The sequence below is a fragment of the Marmota marmota genome, unplaced genomic scaffold, assembly GCF_001458135.2.
Source record: "Marmota marmota marmota unplaced genomic scaffold, marMar, whole genome shotgun sequence".
In the NCBI taxonomy this organism is placed as follows: domain Eukaryota; kingdom Metazoa; phylum Chordata; class Mammalia; order Rodentia; family Sciuridae; genus Marmota; species Marmota marmota.
Window position 1 is genome coordinate 3,674,999 of NW_026000108.1, and position 11,860 is coordinate 3,686,858.

At 57.4% G+C, this 11,860-nt stretch overlaps 1 protein-coding gene across 2 annotated transcripts in view; it reads left to right on the forward strand.

Annotated features, from left to right (window-relative positions):
- Afap1 (actin filament associated protein 1) overlaps positions 1-11,438 on the forward strand; it is a 74,021-nt gene extending 62,583 nt beyond the window's left edge. For both annotated transcript variants that reach the window (XM_015481923.2, XM_015481922.2), the window contains 4 exons: positions 1,439-1,603; positions 2,831-3,021; positions 6,306-6,467; positions 7,277-11,438. In XM_015481923.2, coding sequence (XP_015337409.1) covers positions 1,439-1,603; positions 2,831-3,021; positions 6,306-6,467; positions 7,277-7,303 — 545 coding nt within the window. In that variant the 3' untranslated portion in view covers positions 7,304-11,438. The remainder of the gene's footprint in view (positions 1-1,438; positions 1,604-2,830; positions 3,022-6,305; positions 6,468-7,276) is intronic.
- The last annotated feature ends 422 nt before the right edge of the window (positions 11,439-11,860 follow it).

An 11,860-nucleotide genomic window follows, 5' to 3' on the forward strand; every position in this document is an offset into this window, starting at 1 on the left:
AGTCATTCTGTGGTTTCTTTAGGATGAGAAGCAGTGTTGACACACAGTATCAGGGAGCAGTGCTCCGCTGGGGTCCTCGTGCCTTGCAGTGGTGGACCCAGCCCCCAGGGCAGGCACTGGTCATGGTGCCATGGTGCATACAGACAGGGCTGGGGAGTGGTTGTCACAGAGAATGACGAGAGCTGCCTGTGAGTGTCTGTGCCACACCAGGAGCCCTGTCATTTAGACAGAAGTCACTGTAGGGACATAGGTCATTTTGAGAAACTCAGGCAGTCCTTCTCACTCCTGCTTCACAGACAAGAGCTGAGTGGGGAGACAGGTGCTCACCAGAGTCACAGCAAGGAGAGGCCCTTGCGTGCCTACTCTCCTGCTTCTTGCCATCATGCCCCCTCCCCTGAGGCTTCGCAGCAGATTCTAGGCCCCAGCAGTCAGACCTGTGGGTGTGAAGGGTACGGCATGGCTGGAGTGCAGACACCCCAGCTCTGCATGACCACTCTAAGCTTGGAGGTCCTTGGTCAGAGCTTTCCCCTCTGGGGTGGACCTTCTCAAAGAGACTCTTCCTATGTTTCTGTAGTTGAAAGGCCAAGTAACAAGAGGAAGAGAGCCAGGGTAGGGATTTTTTTTAATATTTATTTTTCAGTTGTAGTTGGTCACAATACCTTTATTTATTCATTTTTATGTGGTGCTGAGAATTGAACCCAGGGCCTCGCATGTGCTAGGCGAGCGCTCTTCCACTGAGCCACAAGCCCAGCCCCTGGGTAGGGACTTTTAATGCCATGTGAACTGGTGGTGTGATGTGGGCCAAGCCTCCGGACTTCCCCAAAGCTAGCTTCTTCCGCCTTCATTTAGCACATGTTTCTGAGGAGCGCGCCTTGGTGTTCTCAGTGCTTTATGAGCATCAGTCAACTGAACCCTCTGGACAACCCCTGACACTGCTCTTACTATCCCAGCTTCACAGATGAGAAAACTGAGACACAGAGATTAAGCAGCTCCAGGCTCATTGCTGTCCAGTATGCAGTTCACCCGTGTGCCCTGCCACAGGACTGGTCCCCGGCCAGGGCCTGGTCTGGGGGTGAGGACAGAACTACCATCAGGTCAGGGTAAAATATGCTCATAAGGACTAGGATAGGTGGGGTCAGGCAAGGGTTTTGAAAAATATGGAGAACTTCACAGATTCCAGAGATCATTCCTGATAGTAATAGGCAGCTGTCTTCCCACATCACAGAATGTTAACTTCCAGCCAGTCGTGTGCCTCAAAGGGAAGAGGATTAAAACAGTTCCACATTCAATTTCATTTGTAAAAATTTGATTCAAAGAGTGTTGGGGAATTTGAACGGCCACTTTTCTCCTTAGTTCAAACCTTTGCTGCTCTTTCCCTGTTGGGTGGCAGCTTTGCATGACCATGGCCACCTGACTCCTCTGCTGCTTTGCTTGCCAGATGCTGACCAGTACAAATACGGCAAGAACCGGGTGGAAGCGGATGCCAGGCGCTTGCAGACCAAAGAAGAGGAGCTGCTAAAGAGGAAGGAGGCACTGCGGGACCGGCTGGCGCAGCTCCGCAGAGAGAGGAAGGACCTGAGGGCTGCCATCGCAGTGAATGCAGGTAGGGGGGGTGGGGGCTTCCTTCTGCTCTGCCTGCGAGGCCTGGGACCATGGAGGCTGTCACGGGGACTGTCTGTGTCGCGCCTCCTAGGGCGCAGGGCGTGCCTGGCAAGCCAGGGCGGGCCCTGCGTGGTTATAGGTGCAGCCGCGGCAGAGGCTGGACCTGAGCCCAGGCTGCCCAGTGCAGCTCCAGCTCCATTCCAGCCTCAGGTGCCAATGAGAGACGGGTCCAGGGGCGAGCCCTGTGGTAACAGGTGTCCAGGGGGTCTCTCAGCAGGAGTGCCCTCCACTGGGGCAGGTCCCACTCACAGGGGACAGCAGAGGCTTCACAGGAGGGAGCAGCCCTCCCTTCCCTGGAGGGGCTGGGGAGCAAGCAGAATGTGTCGGTAGGGGTTGAGAACGGCCAGGTCCGAGGGTCCAAAGAGGGTGCAGTCTAGCAGGGGAGCCAGGAGGCAGAAGAGCACCCCGGCCACCCTATTCTCTCCTGCTGGCAGGAGCGCCTGCCTGGGGATGGGATTTGGGCTGCCTCCATGCCACCATGCCAGACCAATTCCCCCACAGCAGCAAGCCTGGCTCTTCAGACAGCTCTGCCAGCCTCAGAAGGCGAGGGAGGGCAGGTGCAGAGGACGGGAGGCCACAGAAGCTCTCACTGGCTTATTTGCACACAGCTGAAGCTGACACACAGTCACCCAGCTCATCAGAGCTCGGCCTCTCTGGCTTGGAGCCTGGGTGATCACTGTGGAGGGAGGCGCTTCTGGAAGAGTGGAGGGCAGGCCCCGGAGGAGGAGGCAGGGAGAGCGTCCAGCCAGGGCTACCTGGTCGGGACCAGAGCCTAGCGTGGAGCTGGCAGGAGGGAGCAGCTCTCTCCCTGCCGCGTGGCAGAGCTGCAGCTGGTGAGCTGCAGGGAGGCCCTGGAACTTAGCCTCCAACAAGAGAGTCCCCAGTGCGGGCAGCATCAGCAGGGCCTGGGCGCGTTTGCCAGCCTCTTAGACTCGGTCTCCTCGTCCGTCCAGCATGGATGCTGCGTGCTGCAGGTCACTGTGACAGACCTCAGCACGAGCAGAGAGGCTGGTGCCTGGAGCAGGGGAGCCGTTCCAGGGGACTTGTCCTGGAGCACAGCCAGGCTGGACAAGGCCTGCGCGCGAGCTGTGCTGGGAGCCAGTGGTCCCGTGGGCACAGAGGTCCCTCCTGAGCGCCTGGCAGTGACAGCGTGACTCTGGACTTGCAGGCAGGAAGACCCCGGTGGTCCTGGAGGACAAACTGAGGAAGCTGGAGGAGGAGTGCAAGCAGAGGGAGGCGGAGCGGGTCAGCCTGGAGCTGGAGCTGACCGAGGTCAAGGAGAGCCTGAAGAAAGCCCTGGCTGGTGGCGTCACCCTGGGGCTGGCCATTGAGCCAAAGTCAGGGACATCAAGTCCACAGGTAAGTGTCCTGCCAACTCCCTGCAGCAGCCACAGAAGGGCCAGAGCCCCCGGGGAAGTGCTCTGGGGTGGGTCTCAGTTCACTCTGGGTCTCCCGACGTGCAAGCTCACGTGGGCTCACACGTCGTCATATGTTGGCACTGGACACGTTTGTCAGCTGTGTCCTCGGCTAGCTGACGTTGCATTTTCTTACCTCTGCACTGAAACATCTACCAGGTCCTTGCTGCACGTCCATCCCTAAGAGAAGGGTGACTCCGTGTAGCACATTTGGTGCTGGAGCCCAGGGGTGGGGGCATGGGTTCCAGGCTGGGACCCTCAGAGCTGATGGGACATGGAATCGCCTCTCAAATGAGTCCTCCCCTTGGACTGCTGATGCTACACCAGCCCCTCGACAGGCAGTTCCACGCCTGAGCCCCAGCAGCCTCGTGAGCCCCAGCGGCCTCGTGAGCCCCGGGTTGTTGCTTCTGTTTCACAAAAAAGGCGTGAGGCCCATCAAGCGCAGTCCACCCGCTCAGGAATCCAGTATGCAGCTGACCCCACTGCGGCTGACGCTGGTGCACCCTCAGCCTGCCACCTGCACCCCAGTGTTCCTAAGGCAGGTTCTTCTTGCCAGGCATCTGGCACAGGGCCAACCTGAGTGGATCCGATGCCCTCCACATGTGCATTTGGTGGATTTGCCAGATTTATGGGCACCACCAAAACCCAGCACCCACCTAGCCACCACCAGCAGCCCTGCCACACCACCTTTGCCACGTTACTCTCCTCCCCAAGCCCAGCCCCTGTCACAGCACAAGGGCCACCCCTCGCCTCAGAGATGGCCCCCTAGGCAGAGCCATTTCCAGCAGGCGGGGAGCTGCTCCATCAGTGGACCCACAGCCCTGCAGGCTGGGGGACAGCAGGCGGGGTTTCCACACCTGGCCCCTCTCGCCTGGGCTCTGTGCTTCCGTTGTGTGCATGGTGCCCAGGATCAGTCCCGGGACCTCATGCCTCCTGGGTAGGTGCTCTGTCACTGAGCTACCCCCAGCCCAGCTGGCCCAGGTTCTCATCTGCTAGGTGACAATGTTGCCTGCTGTGGGGAGAGGTGTGGACTCCAGGGTGTCCTTCCAGCACGGATGCATGGGCTCTCATGTATCGACTCACTCCATTCATTGTCCTTAGTTAAATAGACTGATAGGTGCATATTAGTGCATTATATGCAGATTATGTTTATTTGACTCATTCATTCAACAATTATATGCTTGTATGATCGTATATTACTATTATATTTATATGGTCATGTATCAATAGTATTGTATGTAATTTATATGTAACGTGGTGTATCGTTATGTGCTACTATATATATGAAGTCGTACCTTGTTCCCTCGGTGAGTCACAAACTATTCTGTTCCAACCATTGAATATACTAGATAAATGTCCCTGTCCCAGGGCACTTGTGTCCTCACGAGAGGGGAAGCCCACCACAGCACTCCTCAGCGATGGAGAGGGTGGGTGCCGTGGGACCCAGGCTCTGAGGGCTGGGTGGCTTGGAGTGCTGAGTCTCTGTGTCTGACTTGACCTAGGACCAAGGGCCTGTGAAGCCAGGTGCAGCAGAGAGAGTGGGGAGGACCAGGAGGGGTCTTCCCTGGGCTGCAGAGTTCTGGGCCTCAGAGGGACTCATGTCTGTGATCGGAGGCAGGAGAGCATGCACCCCTGGGCCACCATCCTGCTGGAGGGTAACGGTGGGCTGGGCGGCTGGGGGACTGCTCCATCGCCAGCCAGTGGGGACTGAGCTTCCCTGTAGCAACTGGAGCCTCTAGCTGGGCCCTGGGTCCCACCTCTCCAGACTTCAGACACCCATGAGAATCCTGCACCTCCAGCCTTCCTCTGGTAGCTTCCTTCTCCTTTTGTGGCACATGAAACACGAAGGGTGCTGCCTCGTCCCCTACTCCCTGCAGGCTGCCGCCCTCTGGCCCTGCCTGCTTCACCTGTCCTTCCAGATGAAATCTGGAAACCCAGCTGCAGCGTGATTCCTCTCTGAGCCTGCCCTGCACGGGTGACCTCTGGAACTCTAGATCCCACAGGCGCTTGAGTGCTCGCCTCTCTCCAGCTCCAGAGGCCTTTGGAGTGTCCCCTGCTTCCTCCACCTGCAGCAACCTCACACTCCTGGATCCCTGTCCCTCTAGAGCCCCTCTCTGGCCCCTTCATCAGCCCCTCCTGCTCACACATGCCCGTCTGGCCTCAGGAGCCAGCTCAGCTCTCAGAGGCTCAGGGCTGGGCAGTGTGCATGCCCGCCCCTCTGCCCGCTGTGCTAGCTGCTGCCTCCGCCCTCTGAGGGCCTCTCCGAGGACCGTGGTTGCCATCACCTGCCTGGCATTGGTGCGGCAGCATTCTGCCTAATTGCCTCCAGACCCCGTGTGCACAAGAGTGGCTCATCAGAGGGAGGCTTTCCAGAAGCAGGTGCAGGTTGCCCGCCTGGCCTCTCCCACAGATGTCTTTTTTCTGTCCTTTTCCCAACCACTCCACCTGCAGCCTCTCGGGGTGGGCATTGAGAAGCTTTGCCAGGGAGAGCTTGCTCACAGCCCCACAGTGTAGTAGGAGCGCACAGTCATGGAGCCCACAGGGGACTAAGCTGTCTGTCAGATGCTACAGGAGACACTGCCCTCCCCAAACAGTACCCTGTGCCCCTGAGCAGCGTCTGATGGCAGTGATGACAGCAGGGTTAGTCCTTGGAGACTGTGACTGGGGTGCAGCAGATTGCCAGCAGGTTTTCCCAAAGAGCAGTTTGACTCCTATATGGGAGGGCAAATGTGGCACCTTGGCAACTGAGGGTGAGGGTTGTTCTATCTCAAGTCTCCCGGAAACCTCTCCAACATGGCAGGGTGTCTGAATGTTCGTGACCCCTGAATATCAGTGGCCTGTGGCTCACTGTGACTGCATTCCCAACTTGATGCCAGTCCAGACACCTCCGCTGCCACCTGAGCCTCTCTGGCAGCCAGTCCCTGGGGATTCCCCGGAGTAAGCGAGAGCTGTGCAGATGCAGGAGCCAGAGGCAGCACCGTGTGAGCGGCAGGGCTGGCTCTGGATGCCACTCACGTGTCCTGGCCACTACCACCAAGTGGAGCCTCCCAGCCTCAGCTCTGCTGTCAGTGGCAGGGTGGCTAAAGGGTGCTGAGGATTAGGCCTGGGCTCTTACTGTCCTTGTGTCTAGTTTTGGTCATTTTCAAAATCCATTTCTTCTTTAAAATGCTGGAGAATACCTGGCAGCCAGAACCCACTTCTCACACCACACTTCCCTCTTTGTGACAGTCTCCCGGGTTGAGGCATCGCACTCTGGAGAACTCGCCCATCTCCAGTTGTGACACCAGTGACGCAGAAGGGCCCCTGCCTGTGAACAGCGCTGCTGTCCTGAGGAAGACCCAGCCAGCGGGCAACTCCCCCTGCCGGGGGCATGTGCTGCGGAAGGCCAAGGTGAGCCCCAGTCTCCCGGGCAGGCACGTGGCACCCTGAGCCCTGGGCAGGGTGAAGAGCGGGCTGGGCTGTCCTCCTGCTCTGCTCAGCCTCCTGCCAGAACGTGCTGAACGTCACCAAGCTCCCCCACATACCCTCCTTCAGAAACTGGGATTTAAAATCAGGAGGGAGTCTCTGGCTCCTTAGTGTCCCAGAAGTGGGCGGGGCTTGTGGAAGAAGGGGCCCATGCAGGACTGTTCCCGTGACCCTCCCCATGCCTTGTGGTAAAGTGAGCACAACAGGCATTGCCACTCTCCTGTGCAAAGGTGAGCGGCTCTCGGCACGTTCCCGTCACCCCCACCTCCAGGACTTCAGCACCTTCCAACTGTACCCTGTCCTCATCCCTGGGGAATGCTGGCCCCCTCCCCTCCCTGACCCGGCTGCCCTTCTCCCATCTCTGGGTTCCACTGCTCTGGAACCAGGCCCTGTGCGGCCTCTAGTGATGGCTCTGTCCGCAGGGCGTCTCCGAGACTCTGGCCAGCAGGAGTACGCCTCACCATGGCCCTCTGTTCCAGGCTGCCCTGCGCCCCTGCCTGGACTTGCACCCTCTGTTTGCCTGCTCCCCCTCTGGCCTCAGGCTCCTCCTGCCTGAGGGCTGGTGGTGAAGCCTGGGGGAATTTGTCATGGGAGTTCCAGGCTCAGGTTTTTGAGGAACCTCATGGTGCTTCCCGTGGTGGCTGAGCACCCACAGTTTTGAGGTCTCCAGGGGGCATGAGCCCTGTCAGCCCAGTGTCTGGCCACTAGGATTTACACTGTCTCCTTTTCTGCAGGAGTGGGAGTTGAAGAATGGCACATAAAGGAAGGCCAGGCCACCCAGCCTCAGATGGAGGCCGCACATGTCCCCTGGCCTCCTCGCAGTGACTGTGGACGCACTCCCCAGTGTGACCAAGCATGACTCCTGAGGGCCTGCGAGCAAGCCGCCGTGGCTCACGCGTGTTCTTTCTACTGTACCATGGTGCCCTTTAGAACAGCTACTATGAGGCTTTGATTTTGAACTATATTTGTTAAAAACAGAAACAAAGAGGATTGACAAGCTGTTTAAAGACCCTGTAGAGGGCGGAAGGTCACCTATCCAGCCAGACTGCACGCTCAGCCCCAGCCCTGCCAAGCCTGCAGACACCAAGCAGCCCATGGCCTGCACTGCGCGGCCCGCTCTGGGGTGGCTGCAGGTCTTGGCTCTCGTGGCTGTGGCATGGATGCGTGGCCTGTCTCAGGACCCCCCACCTGCGTGCCCTGGTTGCTGGAGGCCAAGGCGCGAGGAGCGCGTGTGGGGAGCCAGTTGGCCCTTGCTCTTCCTTGTGGGTAGATGCTTTCTCCCTGGGACAGGAAAGCTGCCACTTGCTGTAACCTGCTTTAAAAATGTCTTTTTCTGTGTCCCACCTAGTTGGACCTGAGGAGTTTCCAGAGGTTCCATGTCCAGTTTTGTTAGTCATTGTTCTGCTCTGGGGGGCAGCAGAGTGCCCCTAGTACTTGGTTAGGCTCCCCCTGGGCCTGAAGCCCCTAGCCCTCCAAGCCTCAGGAGTGTGGGTGCCTCGGAGCCCGTGGCCATGTAGTCGGGGGGTGCACCATCTTTGTGCAGGCGTCCACTGCCTGGGGCGGGAGCCGTCCTTTGGAAAGGAAGCAAGTCATAGACCTAGAGCCCTTTGGGCCCAGCGGGGACCTTTCAGAGCCTCTCGTCTGCCCCCAGCTCGAGGGGTCAAGCTGAGCCAGGAGTGCGTCAGCACACGAGGCTGAGCTGTGACTCTTGAGCTCGCCGCCTCTCTCAGGTCCTGTGGGGTCCTGCTTGCCTCCTTCCTAGTGTCTCCTGGAGGGCGCTTGTGCTCAAGGACAAAGTGGAGCTGGTCGGCCGCCCACTTCTGCCCCCGTTCCGAGGCCGGCCTGCCTGCGTGGTCCCCACAGAAGGCCCACACTGGCGATGGACCCCCAGAGCACAGGCTCTACACCCACAGCCAGGGATTCTCATCAACCATAGGAAAAGAGGGCTGGAAGCAGTGTTCCCACACTCTCCCATGCCCTGGGCCAGCCACAGTGGCCTCATCGTCCTCAGGCCTTCCCGGGGAGGACCAGTTCTGCTGCCACAACCTCGGCCCTGCAGGGCTGGAGTCGGCTTTCTGTGAGCAGAAGAGCCGTCTCCAGTGAGGAAGGAAGTGTCGCAGCAGGACTGGGAGGCTGCTTGGCTGAGGCCCCCTGAAACTTGAATTTATTGTGAAGCCATCTGCCAGGAGTGTCTTTGGTCCGTGAGCTGCGTGGTGTTCCCACACCACAGCACGTGCCAGCACTGACCACAGGGGCCTCCTGCTGGAGCCCTTTAGGGAGGCTTGGAGGGGCAGCCTCCGCCAGAGCCAGTGGCTGGCTGTCACTGGGGAACCCCTTCTCTCTTGGGAGGGTTTCCCCATCATCACAGGAAACTGTGACCTCTCCGTCTCCTGTGACACTGATTTCCATAAAGGGAAGAAAATCAGACCTGCCATAGATTCCTTCAGGTCAAATGAGCTTTCTCAGCTCTGGCCCTTCTGACCAGGGCCACCCTTGCCAAGCACCATGCCAGGTTTTGATGGTGGCCAACCTGAGGTCTTGGCCTTGGCCAAGGCAGGAGAATGTCAGCAGAGTGTCTTGTGCATGGGAGGTGGCCTCGGGCACTACCAGGACCAGCTTTGTGGTACAGGCAGAGACCCATGGCCTCAGAGTCTCCTCTGAGGACTCAGCTCTTGGTGCCAGAGCCAGGGTCCGGAGCCAGGTCTGGAGCCAGGTCTCCGCTCCAGAAGACAGGGTTGTGTCTGCAGCCCCAAGTTTGTAGCCCCCATCACAGCCGTGGTCTCCTGGGGAGGGCGCACACTGAAACGCAGTTCCCATGTCCCATGGAGCCTTTCCATTGGTCCTGAGGAGGTGGCGCTCCACCTGCGACTCCATAGCGTCCCTCACGCCCCTCCACGTTTCTAAGTGATCAGAAAGTTAGCTTAAAGTATTTGCTTCAAAATAAGTTATTTATTTGTATATTTTCAGTAAATAGAGTTGTAATTTATGTCTGTACATATTGGGCGACTGGAGGTGCCTGCCAGAGGTGACAGGTCGTGGCACCTTGTCCTCCCAGACGTCCTCCGGGCCGACTCTGGGACAGCTGAGCTCACTGGCAGATTCTGTCCTCAGGCCCAGTGGGCGGAGGTGGGGCAGCCCCTGGGGAAGTGAGGCTCTTCCGATGGTCAGCTGTCACTTCAGCAGGCAATCATGATCACAGCAGGGCTGTAGGAGGCCGGCCAGCACAGAGGAGCTGCCAGGACAGGTCAGCGGCAGCCCCTCTGTGGGCTCAGGCCCTCTTATTCTGAGGCCACAGTGTCATTCCTTGGGGTTCTCTCTGGGCCATAATTTGGCATGATGTCACCATCCTTCACCCCACTGTTAGGTTTTCATAACGTTTTGTTCACTGACCATTCACATAGGAGCAGCATGCTAGCCAGAGGCTGGAGTTGGCCAGGCCAGCCCAGATGCCAGAGTCTGTCCAGATGAGTGTGGGCCTGCACACACAGAACTTTCTGGAACCCTTCTCTTTGCACTTGGAGTGGCACTGGCCACCACGCATGCGCCTCCATCCCATTCCTTCCTTGTGTGTACCTCGGTGTTGTCCGCTTTGTCTTGCTTGTCCCCAGGTTGTTTTGGCTTTTCCTAAATAACCAGATCTGTGCACCGACAGCACATGTGCGGCCACAGGGCACCAGACAGCTTCAGAGGTGCTGCCTGGTGCCACCTCGCCTTCTGCCAGGTTCCAAGGGCGGCTTCCCAGGCCATGGAGAGCCCCGCCAGCACAGTCCTTTAGAGCCCCTGCAGGGGACAGTAGGTCCCAGGGCTCCTGCTGAGGGTAGGCAGCAGCAAGGGGCCAGCAGCCTCCCACCAGAGGGAGGGCAACCTCCTTTGCCACCAGCATCTGCCATGTGCATGCCGCAGGGTCCCCTCTGGTCACACAGAGATCGGGCAAGCTTCTGCCACCGCAGTGCAGGCAGGACACCCCGAGATCTGCAGGGCCACGCAACAGGGAGGGGAGCCACTGCCTTCCTCATCTCGTCCTCCTGCTTCCTAAAACCATTTCTACGGGAATAGTTTTAAACCAGGGCATGGTTTTAAAGAGGCAACTAAATATTTTGGTCCTGTTCTACTGTCCTCTTACAACCCATGGAGAGCTGGGTTCATACTGTGAAACTGAAAATCAAAAGCGAAGCCGCTGTGTGTGCTCAGGCCCAGCCCGTGGAGGGCCCCAGGACCGCTGTGCCCTGCCCAGCCAGGGCTTGTCGCCTTAGACACGTGGGGGTGGCCGGGACCTGACACCCTGTGGGTACCACGGTCATTGCCTCGGGTGCTGGCTGCCTGGCACACAAGAACGTCAGGCGTTGGCGCCCTGGGAGAAGTTTGCAGCCGCATCTGCAGACCTTCCTTCCTAGGGACCAAAGGTATTTGTCCAAGGCCATCTTTCCAGTTGATTTTCTAATGAGAAAGGAAATATTCACTAGACATTTTAGCATCAACTTTTACACCATAGGTATTCAGAATTAATTGACCATGGCTGTAAGTTGTAAGATGTTTTCATATTAAGAATGTAATTATTTCCTTATTGTATTTTTTAAAACTATAAAGTCATATTTAAATTTCTCTTTGAAAGAAACTTTTTTTTTAAATTAAATACATTGGTAGTGCCCATTTGAGATGACTATAAATATATTTTCACTGTTTCTCAGTGTATTTAATTCATAAAGTAAAAAATTTTATAAAAAGAAACTTGCGATGAAAATACTACTTTTCAGCCCATTTGCCCCATTTGTAGCCACCTCACTTGAATTTTCTGCTCTACTAATCGACTTTCTACTGTTTACGTGGTGTAGCCACTGACTGGTGCCCCTCGGCGCGACCACTGTGTGTCACTAATAAACTGATCTGAGGACCAGGCCTGTGTCTTGCTGAGCGTGGGGCCTGGCGCAGGTTGGGGTCGGGAGGCACAGGGCAGGGTGAGCATAAACCCTTCCACGAAGGAACCACCGTTTTAGTCTGCAGACTGACCGTCCAGATGCCAAGCCCATGCCAGGGCTAGAAGGAGATCAGACAGGGAGGGCCCTGCTCTCAGGTACCAATGGGTCAAAACAGGCGGAAACAGAAAGTGGGTCTGGTTTTTGAGTGGAGGTTTCTGGAATGGTAGAAGGAGCAGCTCACTTTGAGGCCATTTGATAAAGTTTTTAGGTGGGGTCATTTGAACTAGGCTTGGGGTTTAAGTAGGAGCTCAATGAGGTGAGAGTTTGGAGAAGACGTTCCAGTCAGAGACGGCCACGGGAGCAAAGGGGTGGAGAGTGGAGACGGAGCTGCCTGGCCAAGGA